Source organism: Geotrypetes seraphini, chromosome 3 (genome assembly GCF_902459505.1).
Source record: "Geotrypetes seraphini chromosome 3, aGeoSer1.1, whole genome shotgun sequence".
Classification (NCBI taxonomy): Eukaryota; Metazoa; Chordata; class Amphibia; order Gymnophiona; family Dermophiidae; genus Geotrypetes; species Geotrypetes seraphini.
Genome location: NC_047086.1, coordinates 321,228,469 through 321,243,944, shown reverse-complemented (window position 1 = coordinate 321,243,944; position 15,476 = coordinate 321,228,469). Strand labels below are relative to the sequence as shown.

At 45.0% G+C, this 15,476-nt stretch overlaps 1 protein-coding gene across 15 annotated transcripts in view; it reads right to left on the bottom strand.

Moving 5' to 3' along the window:
• Window positions 1-8,356: 8,356 nt before the first annotated feature.
• LOC117356591 (barrier-to-autointegration factor-like protein) overlaps window positions 8,357-15,476 on the bottom strand; it is a 65,493-nt gene continuing 58,373 nt past the window's right edge. For all 15 annotated transcript variants that reach the window (XM_033936020.1, XM_033936019.1, XM_033936010.1 and 12 more), the window contains one exon: window positions 8,357-8,964. In XM_033936020.1, the coding sequence (XP_033791911.1) occupies window positions 8,815-8,964 (150 nt within the window). In that variant the 3' untranslated portion in view covers window positions 8,357-8,814. The remainder of the gene's footprint in view (window positions 8,965-15,476) is intronic.

Genomic DNA, 15,476 nt, shown 5'->3' with positions numbered 1-15,476 from the left:
AGTGAGAAATTTGAAATGGGCTGTGGCCAAAGGTTCAAAAGGAGGCTTCATTAAGGCGGAAAGAACTACATTCAGATCCCATACCACAGGAGGGGGCTTGAGAGGTGGTTTCACGTTGAAAAGTCCCCGCATGAATCTGGAAATCAAAGGATGAGCAGTAAGAGGTTTTCCGTGAACAAGCTCATGAAAAGCAGTAATGGCACTGAGGTGGACTCTGATAGTAGACTTGAGTCCAGAGTTAGACAAAGAAAGGAGATAATCCAACACTAGTTCTACTGCTAGTGAAGTTGGATCATGATGACGTAGAAGGCATCAGGAAGAAAACCGGGTCCACTTCTGTTGATAGCATTGAAGAGTGGCCAGCTTCCTGGAAGCATCAAGGATAGAACGGACGGGCTGAGAAAGGAGGGAATGAGTCGAGGTCAGCCCGAGAGATACCAAGCTGTCAGGTGCAGAGACTGGAGGTTGGGATGCAGGAGAGACTGCTGATGCTGAGTAAGCAGAGAAGGAAATAGAGGAAGAAGTATGGGCTCCCTGGAACTGAGTTGAAGTAGAAGGGAGAACCAATGCTGCCTGGGCCACCGCAGAGCGATGAGAATCATGGTGGCATGCTCTGTCCGGAGCTTGAACAGGGTCTGCAACATGAGAGGCAGAGGAGGAAATGCATAAAGGAAAAGATTGGTCCAATCCAGGAGAAACGCATCTGCTGCCAGACGGTGAGGGGAGTAGAGTCTGGGGCAAAATTGGGGCAGTTGGTGATTGTGAGGAGCTGCAAAAAGGTCCACCTGAGGAGTGCCCCATTGAGCGAAAACAGACTGGAGGGTCATGGGATCGAGAGTCCATTCATGAGGGAGAATTCTGCTGAGGTTGTCTGCTAAGGAATTTTGTTCTCCCTGAATGTAGACAGCTTTCAGGAATAAGTGGCGAGCTATCGCCCAAGACCAAATCTGTTGAGCCTCCTGGCACAACAGACGAGAGCCCGTCCCACCCTGTTTGTTGATGTAGTACATTGCAACTTGATTGTCTGTGCAAAGTAGAAGTACTTGAGGAAAGAGGAGATGCTGGAAAGCCTTGAGGGCATAAAACATCGCTCGGAGTTCCAGGAAATTGATGTGATGTCTCTTTTCCTGGGTGGTCCAAAGACCCTGAGTTTGGAACTCGTTCAAGTGAGCTCCCCAGGCATAGGGGGAAGCGTCTGTGGTGATGACCAGATGAGGAGGCAGATGGAACAGGAGGCCTCTGGAGAGATTGTAAGATTTCAACCACCATTGTAGAGATTGACGAAGAGATGATGTCACAGATATGTGTCGAGAGCAAGGATCTGTCACCTGGGACCACTGGGTAGCTAGGGTCCATTGAGGAGTGCACAGGTGAAGACGTGCGAAGGGGGTGACATGCACTGTCGATGCCATGTGCCCCAAGAGTACCATCATTTGCTTGGCCGAGATGGAAAGCTGTGGAAGCGCCTGCTGACAAAGATGGAGGATGGTCTGAAGGCGGTTGGATGGAAGAAACGCCCTCATGAGAACTGTGTCCAGTATTGCACCAATGAAGTCGCTGGGTTGGAATGAGGTGCGACTTGGGAAGGTTGATCTCGAAGCCCAGAAGTTGAAGAAATCTGATTGTCTGGTTGGTGGCAAGAAGGACTGCCTGAGGAGGAGCCTTGATCAGCCAGTCGTCCAGGTAGGGGAAGAGTTGAAAATTGTGAGAGCGGAGAAAGGCGGCTACCACAATAAGACACTTGGTGAATACCCTGGGAGAGGAGGTCAGACCGAAGGGTAACACCTTGTACTGGTAATGAGTATGATTGATGAGAAAGCGCAGATATTGTCTGGACATCAGATGGACAGGGATATGTGTGTAGGCTTCTTTGAGATCCAGGGAGCATAGCCAGTCGCCCTGATTGAGAAGAGGGTAGAGTGTGGCAAGAGAGTGCATTTTGAACTTCTCTTTGACCAGACATTTGTTGAGATCCCTGAGATCTAATATGGGTCTGAGGTCTCCGGTCTTTTTGGGGACTAGAAAGTACCAGGAGTAAAATCCCTGACCTCGTTGATCTGGAGGAACTTCTTCGATGGCGTTGAGCAGAAGGAGGGACTGAACTTCTTGACCGAGAAGGAGGGACTGAGACCTGTTGGAAGCAGACTCTTTTGGAGGACTTGGTGGCGGAAGAGCCTGAAAGTTTAGGGAGTAGCCGTGAGTAATAATGGATAGAACCCATTGATCTGTTGTGATTACCTCCCAAAGGCTCAGAAAAAATTGGAGACGTCCTCCGATGGGTTGTAGTAGAGGAGAAGAAGAGGGGAGACTGGCTATGTCCTGGAGAAGGAAGTCAAAAGGGCTGAGTAGGCTTAGGCTGAACAACAGGCTTCACAGGTTGCTGCTGTTGTTGGCGAGCCTGTTGGTATTGTTGTTGGCGTCTCCGAGGCTGAGGAGGATGAGGCTGAAGAGGTCGAGCTGAGAAACAACACTGATAGGATGATTGTTGTCTAAAAGGACGAGCAGGTGGGGGTTTCTTTTTGTTTTTCAACAAGGTATCCCATCTAGTCTCGTGAGCCGAAAGTTTCTGGGTGGTGGTATCCAGAGATTCGCCAAAGAGCTCCTCACCTAAGCAGGGAGCGTTGGCCAGGTGATCCTGGTGATTAACGTCAAGTTCTGAAACGCAGAGCCAGGCCAAACGTCTCATAGCTACAGACATTGCTGTAGCTCGAGACGTGAGCTCAAATGTGTCGTAGATGGAGCGAACCATAAACTTCCGGAGCTGGAATAGGCTGGAAGTACACTGCTGAAAAGCAGGAAGTTTGCGTTCCGGGAGGTACTTCTGGAAAGTGGAGAGCTGTTGAATGAGATGTTTCAGGTAGAAAGAAAAATGGAATGCATAGTTACCTGAACGATTACCAACATAGCGTTCTGATACAAGCGCTTTCCAAATTTATCCATGGCCTTACCTTCTCTGCCAGGAGGGACAGAAGCATAGACACTCAAGCCAGAAGTCTTCTTCAGGGTTGACTCCACAAGCAAAGACTCATGGGGAAGTTGAGGCTTGTCAAACCCTGGAATGGGAATAACTTTATAAAGAGACTCAAGTTTTCTAGGAGCTCCTGGAATGGTTAAAGGAGTCTCAAGGTTCTTATAAAAGGTCTCCCTCAAGTTGTCATATAAGGGTAATTTTAAGAATTCCTTCGGAGGTTGATCAAAGTCCAAAGCATCAAGAAATGCCTTGGACTTTTTGGAATCAGACTCCAATGGAATAGAAAGAGAGTCTGACATCTCCTTAAGAAATTTAGTAAAGGAAGTGTGCTCTGGCTTACTAACAGGCTCCTGAACAGAAGGATCAGCCTCATTAGATGAAAGGTCATCATCGGTACCGAGAGGATCATCGGAATCATCCCATAAATCAGGGTCACGCACTGAAGGAAGTCGGCCCTGTGAGAGAGGAGTAGAGACATCCAGATGTCGTGTCTTGCGTACCGATTTGCCAGATTGCATCGATACCGTACCGGGGGAAGTATGGAAGGCGGTACGGAGATGTTGGTCAGAGAGCGGTACTGGCTCGGAGGACGAGTGAACCGCTCGACGTAGTGATTTCGGTTCCGCCGATAAAATAGGCATGGATACCGAAGAAGCAGAATGCAGCGGTGCCGATAAAGTTGATGCCGATAAAATGGGCTGATGGACAACCGGCACCAGAGGCTCAGAGGGTACCGACACTGGAAGGTTCAGTGTCAAAAGAGCTGGGAGGAGTTGTTGCAACTGCTCCTTAAGCTGGACCTGGAGGATGGAGGCTATGCGATCATCCAGTGATGGTCCTGATGGCACCGGTACCGCTTTTCTCTTTTTCGGTACCTGTGGTGCAGCTCTACGCTCAGGAGAAGTAGATGCCGATGACGAGGGAGTGACTTCGATTGGAGCGGAGCGTTTACGGGGCCGGCGCGTAGTCTGCAGGACTTGGCTCACTGCTTGGTCGATTGGCGGGCCCAGGACTGTAGGGGATGGCTTCTTAGCCGGCTTACCTGTGGGGTGCGACACCGAAGATACATCTTGCGGTGTCGAAAGGGCCGGCGCCAATTTGGAGGATGTCGCCGATGCTGGGGTCGATGCCGGTAGAACCCCCATGGCGGTACCGAAAAGAAGCTGTTGTTGAATTTGGCGATTTTTCAAAGTTTGCTATTGAAGAGAAGCGCAACGGGTGCACGTCGAAGCTCTATGATCCGGACCCAAGCACTGAAGACACCAATTGTGCGGGTCGGATAAAGATAAGGCGTGCACACCGCTGACACTTCTTAAAGCCCGGTGAAAGGGGCATGAAGGGAAAAACGGCAGAAGCAAAATCGAAGGTCGAGGCTTCGATGTTGCCAACAGGCCCCGTTGGGGCCGACCAAAAAGTAAGAGAAAAAAAAGATTTATTTTTTTTTTTTAGTATAAGGAAAAAACAAGAATGGGAGAAAAAAACGTGAAGGATTTCACGCAAAAATACGCGATCGGGAAGGCGAGAAAAAATTTTCAACAGCCGTTGAAAAAGATGGCGTCTTCTTAGCTCCGCGGAAACTAAGAAACTGGGGACCGCGCGCCTCCGTCGGGCGGGAAGGCACTCGCGCTTGCGCGGTGCGGCCTAGCTAGAACTTTCTAAGCTCTTAGAGTGCAATCACTCTAAAATTGTCCGTACCGGGGCTCTGTCGGTGCCGTCACCCATCAGTTAAGAATATGCTGCCTGCTTGTCCTGGGATAAACTGCATATCTGTTCTTCCCATTTTGCATCTGTGGGACTATGCCAAACTGTGGCCCAGTCAAAGTTAATATTTAATGTGTTCTACTCTAGTATGAGAAAAGCTGTCTTGCCTCTTCTGTAGACTCTGAAACTTGCTTGGGATTGATGAACTTAAAGTTCTGGAAGTATTTCTGGAAGTATTAGATAATCCATACTTCCCAGCAGCTGGAGGTACTAGTTTTTGAAACGTTCAGGGGGGGGGGGGGGAGTTATGTTGGCTATTTTGTGCATTCAGAAATCGGTATTATCCCTTCATTCAATGCCAACAAAAGTGGGACATTCCCACTTTATTTCAGTATTTACAGCTTCGCCACTGTTGCTCCTCACTACAATTAGGAACTAAGAAAGGTCCTATCTTTACTACTTTGGATAAGCTTTTTTTTTTTTTTTTTTTTTAAACAAATGTCTATAAAGCATAATAAACTGTCAGTGTGATATACATTAAGAAAGGAACACAGAACACCCTCTTCTTTTTCATTTTAGTGCAGGACTAGACGCGATGTATCGGGGCAAGTGTTAGAGGATGATCTGGCATATAACTTCTTGGTAGCCTTTAGAGCAGAGGTGTCCACACTTTTTGGGCTTGCGAGCTAATTTTAAAATGACCAAGAATTGACGTCGGAGGGGGGGAGGCAAGGCTGGTGGGCCCTGCCCTTCTGTTGTCCTTACAGCATCGGGAAACAGGGAGAACGCGAATCTATCACGGAGCCCAGGATGGGCTCCACAGTTGACTGACAGTGCCTTCAGATCAACCTTTTGGGCACCCCTGCTTTAGAGCATCCCTGAATATGGATTTACATGAGATTCCATAGAAGCTCTTACACAATGCAGCAGTAGGAAACTTATAGAAGGAGTTCATATGTACCAGGTGTCACGGTACTAAAGGCATACTAGTCCATCATTTTGTGGAGTGCTTGCAACTGTCTGACTTTTGGCTTGGCATTTTTTACAGCTTAGAAACATAATGGCAGATAGTGGATGGGCCTTTTATCTCCTCTCCCTAAGAGATCACACGTGCCTGACCCATGCTTTCTTAAATTCAGACAGTCTTTGTCTCTACCTCTACCGTATGACTATTCCATATATCTACCATCCTTTCTGTAAAAAAGTATTACCCTGGCTTACTCCTGAGCCTTTCACTTCTTAACTTCATCCTATACTCTCTCATTTCTGAGCTTCCTTTTAAATGAAAGAGACTCACCTCATGGGCATTGCACTGGAAAGCACAGTTACTTAAGAACATAAGAACATAAGCAGTGCCTCTGCCGGTCAGACCATGGGTCCATCCTGCCCAGCAGTCCGCTCCCGCGGCGGCCCAAACAGGTCACGACCTGTCTGAATCACTAGAAGGGGCTCCCTTGCCACCTTGGTATCTCGTTTAAGTCCTGCCTTCCTATCGAAGTCCTAGCCCTCCAGTCTTGCACATGCACGACCTGGTTGGTTTATACTCATTACCTGGTTAACATTCTATACTTGTGTTACATCCCAGCTCCTCCCTCAGTATCCCACGATCCCTTTATCCGTCAGGAATCTGTCCAATCCCTGTTTGAATCCTTGGACCGTACTCTGCTTGATCACTTCCTCTGGTAGTGCATTCCAAGTGTCCACGACCCTCTGGGTGAAAAAAAACTTCCTTGCATTTGTTTTGAACCTATCTCCCTTCAGTTTCTCAGAATGCCCCCTTGTATTTGCTGTCCCCTTTAGTCTGAAGAATCTGTCCCTATCCACCCTCTCTATGCCCCTCATGATCTTGAAGGTCTCTATCATATCTCCCCTGAGCCTCCTTTTCTCCAGGGAGAAGAGCCCCAGCCTTTCCAGCCTCTCGGCGTATGAGCAGTGTTCCAGCCCTCTTACCATTCTCGTTGCTCTCCTTTGGACTCTCTCAAGTACCGCCATGTCCTTCTTGAGGTGCGGCGACCAATACTGAACGCAGTATTCCAGATGCGGACGCACCATCGCTCGATACAATGGCATGATGACTTCCCTTGTTCTGGTTGTTATGCCCTTCTTTATGATGCCCAGCATCCTGTTGGCTTTTTTCGAGGCTGCTGCGCACTGTGCAGATGGCTTCAGTGATGCATCCACCAACACACCCAAGTCTCTCTCGAGTCTGCTGTCTCCCAACAATACCCCCCCCAATTTGTAGCTGAACAACGGGTTCTTTTTCCCTATATGCATGACCTTGCATTTGTCCACGTTGAAGCGCATTTGCCATTTGTTTGCCCAGTCTTCTAGCTTGTCCAGGTCCCTTTGTAGGTCCTCACACTCCTCCCTGGTCCTAACTCTGCCGCACAGTTTGGTATCGTCTGCGAATTTTATAACCTCACACTTTGCCTCCTTTTCCAGGTCATTTATGAATATGTTAAAAAGCAACGGCCCCAGCACCGATCCCTGTGGCACACCGCTTGTGACTCCCCGCCAGTCAGAAAATTGACCCTTTACTCCAACCCTCTGCAGTCTACCCGACAACCAGTGCTTGATCCATCTGTGCACATCCCCTCCCACCCCGTGGTTCCACAGCTTCTTAAGTAGCCTTTCATGTGGCACCTTGTCGAAAGCCTTCTGAAAATCGAGGTAAATGATGTCTATGGGCTCCCCATTGTCCACCCGACTGCTTATTCCCTCAAAGAAGTACAGAAGGTTCGTTAGGCACGACCTTCCCTTGCAGAATCCATGCTGGCTTGTTCTCAGTAGGCCATTCCTCTCGATGTGCTCGCAAATGGCGTCCTTGATCATAGCTTCCACCATCTTCCCTATAATTGAAGTTAGGCTCACCGGCCTGTAGTTCCCATAACATGTGTTATCCAGGGACAGCAGGCAGATATTCTCACATGTTGGCAACATCATCCATAGAGCCCCGCTACGGACAGCTTAAAAGTGCATCGCCACTTTAAGAACTTAAGAAAATTTGAAAACTGCCCACACCCTAATTGCACAAGTGCATTCCCACCTGACGTAAGCTCACGGGACCTTAGTTCTGTAAGCAAGCTAAGAAGCCAACTAGGGGAGGAGGGTGGGTTGCGAGAATATCTGCCTGCTATTCCTGGATAACACCTGTTATGGTAAGAACTGCTTTATCCCAGGACAAGCAGGCAGCATATTCTCATATGTGGGACTCCCTAGCTGAACATAATGGGATGGAGAGAGTTGTCCATTAAGAAGAAAATAAATTCTATACTATTGCTGGGCCGAAAGTGATCAGCCTCAGTCTTAAGTACCTAGTCAATCTCAAATCTTACGAAGTGTATCTCATATTACCTACAGTCAATGGCCAGTATTAACCATTGCTCTTTCCCTAGCTAAATTTATGGGGTTATCTTCTAGGAACTTGTCCAATCTTATGTTCATCTTGACTGTATCTTCCAGCAACAGATTTCATACATTTGTTTTCAATATGCTGCTCATTAGTTTTTTTACAAGTGTTCTCTTGCTTGCCTGACAATTAAACAGTTTCAGATTGACAGCACCACACTTTCAGCTAAAGTAATTTCTAATAGGTAGTTGCCATGCAAATGCTCCATCCTATCTTCCTGCTCCAAGTTGAGTTAATTGGAGAATGTTCACAGAAAATCATGTCTATGAAAAGCATGAATTAGCTCTTAAATGCTTTATCAGCACACTAATCAAAAAAAGCTAAAAAGAACATGGCATTTCCAAACTAGCAGTCGAGCAAGTTATTACAGTATTAGTATTTCACAAATGCACAGAAATTCATCCCACTCAAGAGACACATCTTGTGGTATCTAATGGGGTTTGATGAAAATGTAAGAACTGGCTAAAACATTTCATTTGGAATAATAAAGTTCCATTAAGTGATATAAAAGTAAATGTGAGTTTTGCTTGCTGTTGGAAAGCCCAAAGTTGAATATTAGAATCCACGCGCTATCTTTAATACAAAACCACATTTATTAGTTACATAAATATTTTTTTTAAAAAAGGTTTCAACTAACACTGAGTGCACCAAACTGTGTTTATTCCAATAGATTTAGCATTATTATTTCACAGAAGGATTAGACCTGGCAAGAAAAGCTTTAGATGACAATTCATTACAGGAAGGATGAGCACCACTCCTTCAGACAGGTAGAGCAGAGGTCTGCTTGCCGAGCATTAGCACCACAACATTCCTTCAACCACTCTTTGAAGAGATCATCATCATCCTTCTTCAAGATGAGGAATTGACCTAGCAGTACGTATGCCTGTAAAGATAAAACAAGACATTTCAAAATACTGTAATGCTATCCTTTCAGAACGAGCCTAAGGATACATTGTACAGAATAGATTAATAGAGACAGATCAAGTGTTAAACCTGCAGCTGACCCAATACCATACAGGAAGATGCAGGGTCAATGCCCAAGTCCCATGAGAAATTAAGGATGCTACAAAGGGAATCCCAACATTATTCAACAGCAATATTTGCTGACTAGTTAAGAAAATATTTGTACAGTTTGGGTTGGTAGTATAGGGGATATATAAACTTTTACTTTTTCAACTGCGTGTTTTGAGTTAGATCAATTAAAATCTGGTAAAGCCACTGCTTATTTCTAGAAGCAGAATAAAATCTGTTTTGCTCCTTGATATCTTGCCAGGTACTTGTGAGCTGGGTTGACCACTGTTGAAACAGGATACTGAGCTTAATAGATCTTCGGTTTGACTCAGTATGGAAACTCATTCTTTGTTCTCCCTTGAGAAGAGGAGACTGCGAGGGGATCTGTGAGACTTTTAAAATAATAAAAGGTATCGACAAGATAGAGCTGGAAAAAAGTTATTTACGATGTCAAATGTGACTAGGATAAGAGGTCATGGACTGAAGCTGAGGGGAGACAAGCCCAGGACAAATGCCAGGAAGTTCTGCTTCACACAGCAAGTGGTGGACACCTGGAACGTTCTCCCGGTGGAGATTGCTGCGGAACCCACCGTTCTAGAATTTAAGGGCAAGTTAGATGCACATCTCCTTGAAAGGCGCATATAAGGATACGGGTGACTTAAGTTTTTGCCAGGTTACACCTGGCTGGGCCTCCGCGGGAGTGGATCATCGGACTTGATGGACCCAGGGTCTGCTCCGGAGATGGCAGTTCTTATGTTCTAAATGTGCTGAGGGGTTAAAGGGCTGAAGAGCTCAGGTCGTTTCTGGCACTTTTTGTTAAAGAGGTATAGAATTTAAGGCAAGGGCTGGTTACGAGATGGGAGATGGCTGTTCACCACTAGGGTTCTCCATGGTTTTATATTTGACCTATACTAGACAGGTGTACAAACACTTTGGGATAGTGAGTGCAGGAAGGTGGGAACAGAAATTCTGTTATACTGTTTTCTACTGTAGGAGCAAGTTTGTATTCAACCATCCAATGTTATTGTTTCAGAGGTACACTTCTCCCTCCCGATTTGTAGTTTTAGGACTCATGATTTTCTTACCTGGTGGTTTAGCAGTCTTTCAGGGCAGGAGCGATCTTCCTACGCTCCTGCCCTGTGCAGATCATTCATCGAAAATGGCTTACAAGAGACTATGGGAACTCCCGGCAGCCATTTTGGATGAGTGATCTGCACAGGGCAGGAGCGTAGGAAGATCGCTCCTGCCCCGAAAGTCCACTAGACCACCAGATAAGGTCCAGGATGTCAGGGGAAGGTGGGAGGGAGTTGGGGGTGGGTTAGAGCCAGCCCAAAAGTTATTCACAAATTTTCAATATTCATGGGCCAGCTCTGCCCTAACCCCTGAGAATATTGAGGGAGGAGTGTTTGCACTGTGATAATTATTGATACAACAGTTAGATCTTAAGAACACATTTGTATTGTGTTCCGGAAGGAAGTCCTACTCAGTTAAGAGGCACGGCTGCATGATCACTAATGGCTGGTCCACTAAATACTGTGAAAACACACCAATTAGCTGTAAGTAGAAGCTCATATCTCAAAAACAGAATACAGCTGCTAGAACAAAATGAATGATTTTACACAGGGGGGTAAAACCTATTTAGTAGAATCTCACCCATGGCACTTGCTGGATGGCGGATAACTGTTTTTGTCCCAGGACAAGCAGGAAGCATATTCTCACATGTGGGTAACGTCATCTACAGAGCCCTGGTACAGACTTCAAAAGTGCATTGCCACTTTATTTTATTTATTTATTTATTCTTTATTGATTTTCCAAACTTCAATAGTGCAATACACCAATATATAAATATATAAGAAGTTAATAAAAGCACATTTAACTTACAAATATGCATAACCAACCATTTTTTCCCACTTTAAAATTTTTAGAAAGTTTGCGATAGCCTGCACCACGCATGTGCGAGTGCCTTCCCACACAACAAAGGCGCGTGGCTCCTCAGTTCTTAGTTTTCCGCAGCGCTAAGTCGTCGTGTTTTTGAACATTGTTAAAAATTATTGGCTTTGCCTTCCCGCTCACGTGCATTTTTTATACTCTTATTATATATGAGTTTTATCTACCTATATTAAAAAAATAATAATAATATAACAGTTGGTTATTTTTTCCTCACTGTTCTTCCCTCGTGGGCTTTGACCTTCGAGGCCTCTCTTCTTTCCACAGTCATTGAATTCAAGGTGGCTGAGGCGGTTTTACTGTCGATGTTCCGACCGTTAACTGGCTTTAAAAAAAAAATGTTGCAGGTGCCAACGGCAAATTTCCATCACTGACCCACATAATTGATATTTACAGTGCCTTGGCCCAGAACACCATGTCAACGGTGCGCAATGTTCTACTTTACAAAAACATATAATTAAGAGTCGAAAGCTCTAGCAAGAAAAGTTATTCAGCACCAGTATGGATACCAAGACTACATCACAGCCTTCAACATTGAAAGCATTGACATCGGTGTCAGCATCAGGAGACATTTCTCCATCGAGTAAGCCAGCTAAAAAACCGCCAGCTTCCCAACAGGTCTTGCAGGTTATCATTGCATCAAGTCCCTTGATGCCGGCCAAGTGACGACCGTTTTTATGTCTGGTCTCTCTTACATCAAGGTGTGCATCCTTTTCATGTTCACCCTCGCCAAGGCCAAACAGGGCACCGATGGTACCAGCAGAACACCAAATGGTACCAGTGCCCTTGTACCATGAGAAGCTCAAAAAGAGTTACAAGTTAGTGACATGTTCAAGCTTCTTGCTCCGACACTGGCTCCATCGGTACCGGCCCAGCCCGAGCATAAGGCAACCAGGTCCTGGATCTCCAGTACGTCAGTGTTCCACACATAAAAGCAGCATCTCAACGTTCTTCCTCATGGTGTCGATCTAGCGATCATCATCTTTTTGACAATCCAAGTCCATTCAACATTGTTCATCTTCAGCTGCTTTGAAGCGTCAACACCGTTCTCTTTCCCACTCTAAGCATAAAAGGAAATACATCATATATCATCATCTTCATCAGCTCGACACTGCTCTTGACGCCATCATCCATCCTGACGCACTTCTTCACCAAAGGACTTTTATGATTCGGACTTAGTCTTGACTCAGTGGATGATATCCCAGAGTCTACTACAGAGGCTTATGATACTACTTCTGAGAAGTCTCCTCAAAAGTCTCCGCAAAGAGCTAAGTCTCCTACTGAAAGACTGTCTTTCACAAAATTCATTTGGCAATTGGGCAAAGAACTTACAGTCAAGTTAGAAGCCAATTCTGCTTATAGTGCTGAATATTTGGAGGCTTTGGACTATGATGAGCCTCCTACAGAACTTACATGGTATGCTCAAGGAGACTCTTTATAAGAACTGGGAGACCCCTCTTACAATTACTGTGACTCTCTCTATAAGATTATTTCTTCTCCTGGTTTTGACAAACAGCAGCTTCAGCATCAGTCCCTGGTGGTAGAATTGACTGAAAAAAAAAAATCTACTCCCTGCAGGGTTTATGCCTCAGTGCTCCCAGGGCGAGAGGGGCGCACTATGGACAAGTTTGGCAGTCGCCTATACTAAAACATCATGTTGGATAACAGAGTCCTTAACTACAATTTCTATATTTCCTGCTATGTCAAGCAATTGGTTAAGAAATTTTATTCTTTTGATAGATACATTGCTTCAAAACAATTGCAGGAATTTCACCCCATTTCTCACACCCTTGCCCTGACTAGAAGGTATATGGCGAGATTGTCTTATGTCGTCTTCCAGAACCTTGGCTATGTCAACCTCCCCCCCCCAGGAGCCCAGACATTTCTATGATCTTGTTAGCTGATTGACCTGTACCTTGATGTGACCAACTCATCTTCAGGAGATGGTGGAGTTATCAAAAATGGTATAGAAGCACACCAGCCAAAGCTAAAGATTGGACTCTCAAACTTTTCATTTGATTCATCACACCTGATGATCATCGTTGGAACACGCTAGTGCTAGTACTGCCTGCGACTGCTGTCTGCAATTCCAGTTGTATTTGGGAGGAAAAGATTCGTCTTGCTACCCCAGTTATAAGCCAAGCTCTGTAATCACACCCACAGGTGATATTTATTTTTGTAGGTCTCATAAGTCTTGCCTCACCAATTTGCTTCATTTCTTTCAAAGTGTGAATCAACATGTGAAAAAGGCGAGCTGGTTGATGTAGTGCAGGGGTGCCCTAAAGGTTGATTGCGATCGACTGGTAGATCACAAAGGCAATGCAATGCCTTTGCGTTCTACTTGCTTCCCGACTCAGAAGTGCCGAGCCAACCAACTTTCCCCACCTGACGTCAATTCTGACGTCGGAGAGGAAGTTCCGGGCCAGCCAATTGCTGCCTGGCTGGCCCAGAACTTCCTCTCTGACTTCAGAAATGACATTGGGGAGAGGAAATCTGGTCAGCCTAACGCTTCTGTGTGGGGAATCAGGGAGAGCTTGAGGTAGCGGTGGTTTGGAGGCCTGTTCCCTGATGGTGGCAGCAGTGGCTTGGGAGCAGGCAGGGAGACAGAAAAAAGGGAGAGCAGGGAGAAAGAAAGAAAGGGGAGGGGGGCAGGGAGAGAGGAAGAAAAAGTTGGGGGAGGGAATGAGGAAGCATACAATAGGCTGAAAGAAGGGAAGAAATATTGGATGCACAATCAGAAGAAGAAAGTGCAACCAGACTGATGAAATTACCAAACAAAGGTAGGAAAAATGATTTTATTTTCAATTTAGTGATCAAAATGTGTCCGTTTTGAGAATTTATATCTGCTGTCTATATTTTGCACTATGGCCCCCTTTTACTAAACCGCAATAGCGGTTTTTAGCGCAGGGAGCCTAGGAGCATCAAGAGTAGTGCAGGGCATTCAGCGCAACTCCCTACGCTAAAAATCGCTATCGTGGTTTAGTAAAAAGGGAGGGGGGTATATTTGTCTATTTTTGTATAGTTGTTACTGAGGTGACATTGCATAAAGTCATCTGCCTTGACCTCTTTGAAACCCGCGGAATATAAATGATTAACATTTTCTCTGTTTACAGTGTCCTTTGTATTTTTTAAAATTTTATTGTTGGTAGATCATTTTGACTTGGTCATTTAAAAGTAGCTCACAAGCCCAAAAAGTGTGGGCACCCCTGATGTAGTGTATCTAGATTTTCAGAAAGCTTTCAACAAAGTTTCCCATGAAAGACTCCTGAAAAAATGTTTTAAAAAGTAATGAGATAGGAGGTAATTTTCTGTTGTGGAGGAGCATTTGGTTATTGGACAGAAAACAGAGGATGAGGTTAAATAATCATTTCCCTCAATTGAGGAGGGTGAATAGTGGGTGCTACAGGGATTTGTACTGGGACCAATATTTAACATTTATAAATGATCTGGGAATTGGAATGACAAGCAAGGTGATTAGATTTGAAAATGACATGAAACTATTCAAAGTTGTCAAGACATGTGGGATTGTGAAAATTTGCAGGAAGACCTTAGGAAACTAGAATACTTGATATCCAAATGGCAGATTAAATTAAATGTAGACAGATGCAAAATAATGTACACTGGGAAGAATAATCCAAATCAGTTACCAGATGCTAGGGTCCACCTTAGGAATCAGCACCCAAGAAAAATATCTAGGTGTCTTTGTAGACAATACCCTGAATCTTCTGGTTAGTGTGTGGTGGCCAAATAAGCAAAACAGGATGCTAGAAATTTTTAGGAAAGGGTTAGTAAATAAGATCAAGAATGTTATAATACCTCTCACTCCACGATAGTTAACAAGACCAAGAATGTTATAATGCCTCTGTATTACTCCATGGTTCGGCCTCACCTGGAGTACTGCATTCAATTTATAGCGGCACTAGAAAAGGTTAAAAGGAGAGTGACAAAGATGATAAAGGGGTTGGAACATTTCTCGTATGAGGAAAAGCTAAAAAAGTTAGGGCTCTTCAGCTTGGAAAAGAAATTTTAGCTGAGGGGAGATATGATTGAAGTCTACAAAATCCTGAGTGAAGTCGAACTGCTACAAGTGGATCAATTTTTCACTCCATTAAAAATTACAAAGACCAGAGGACACTCAAAGTTACAGGGAAATACTTTTTTAAAACCAATAGAAGGAAATATTTTTTCACTCAGAGAATAGTTAAGCTCTGAAACGCATTGCCAGAGGTTGTGGTAAGAGTGGATAACATAGCTGGTTTTAAGAAAGGTTTGGACAATAGTCTGTTATCGAGACAGACATAAGGGAAGACATTGCTTGCCAGTAGTATTGAATGTTGCTACTCTTTGGGTTTTGGCCACATAATAGTGACCTGGTTTGGCCACCGTGAGAACGGGCTACTGGGCTTGATGGACCTTTGGTATAACCCAATAAGGCTA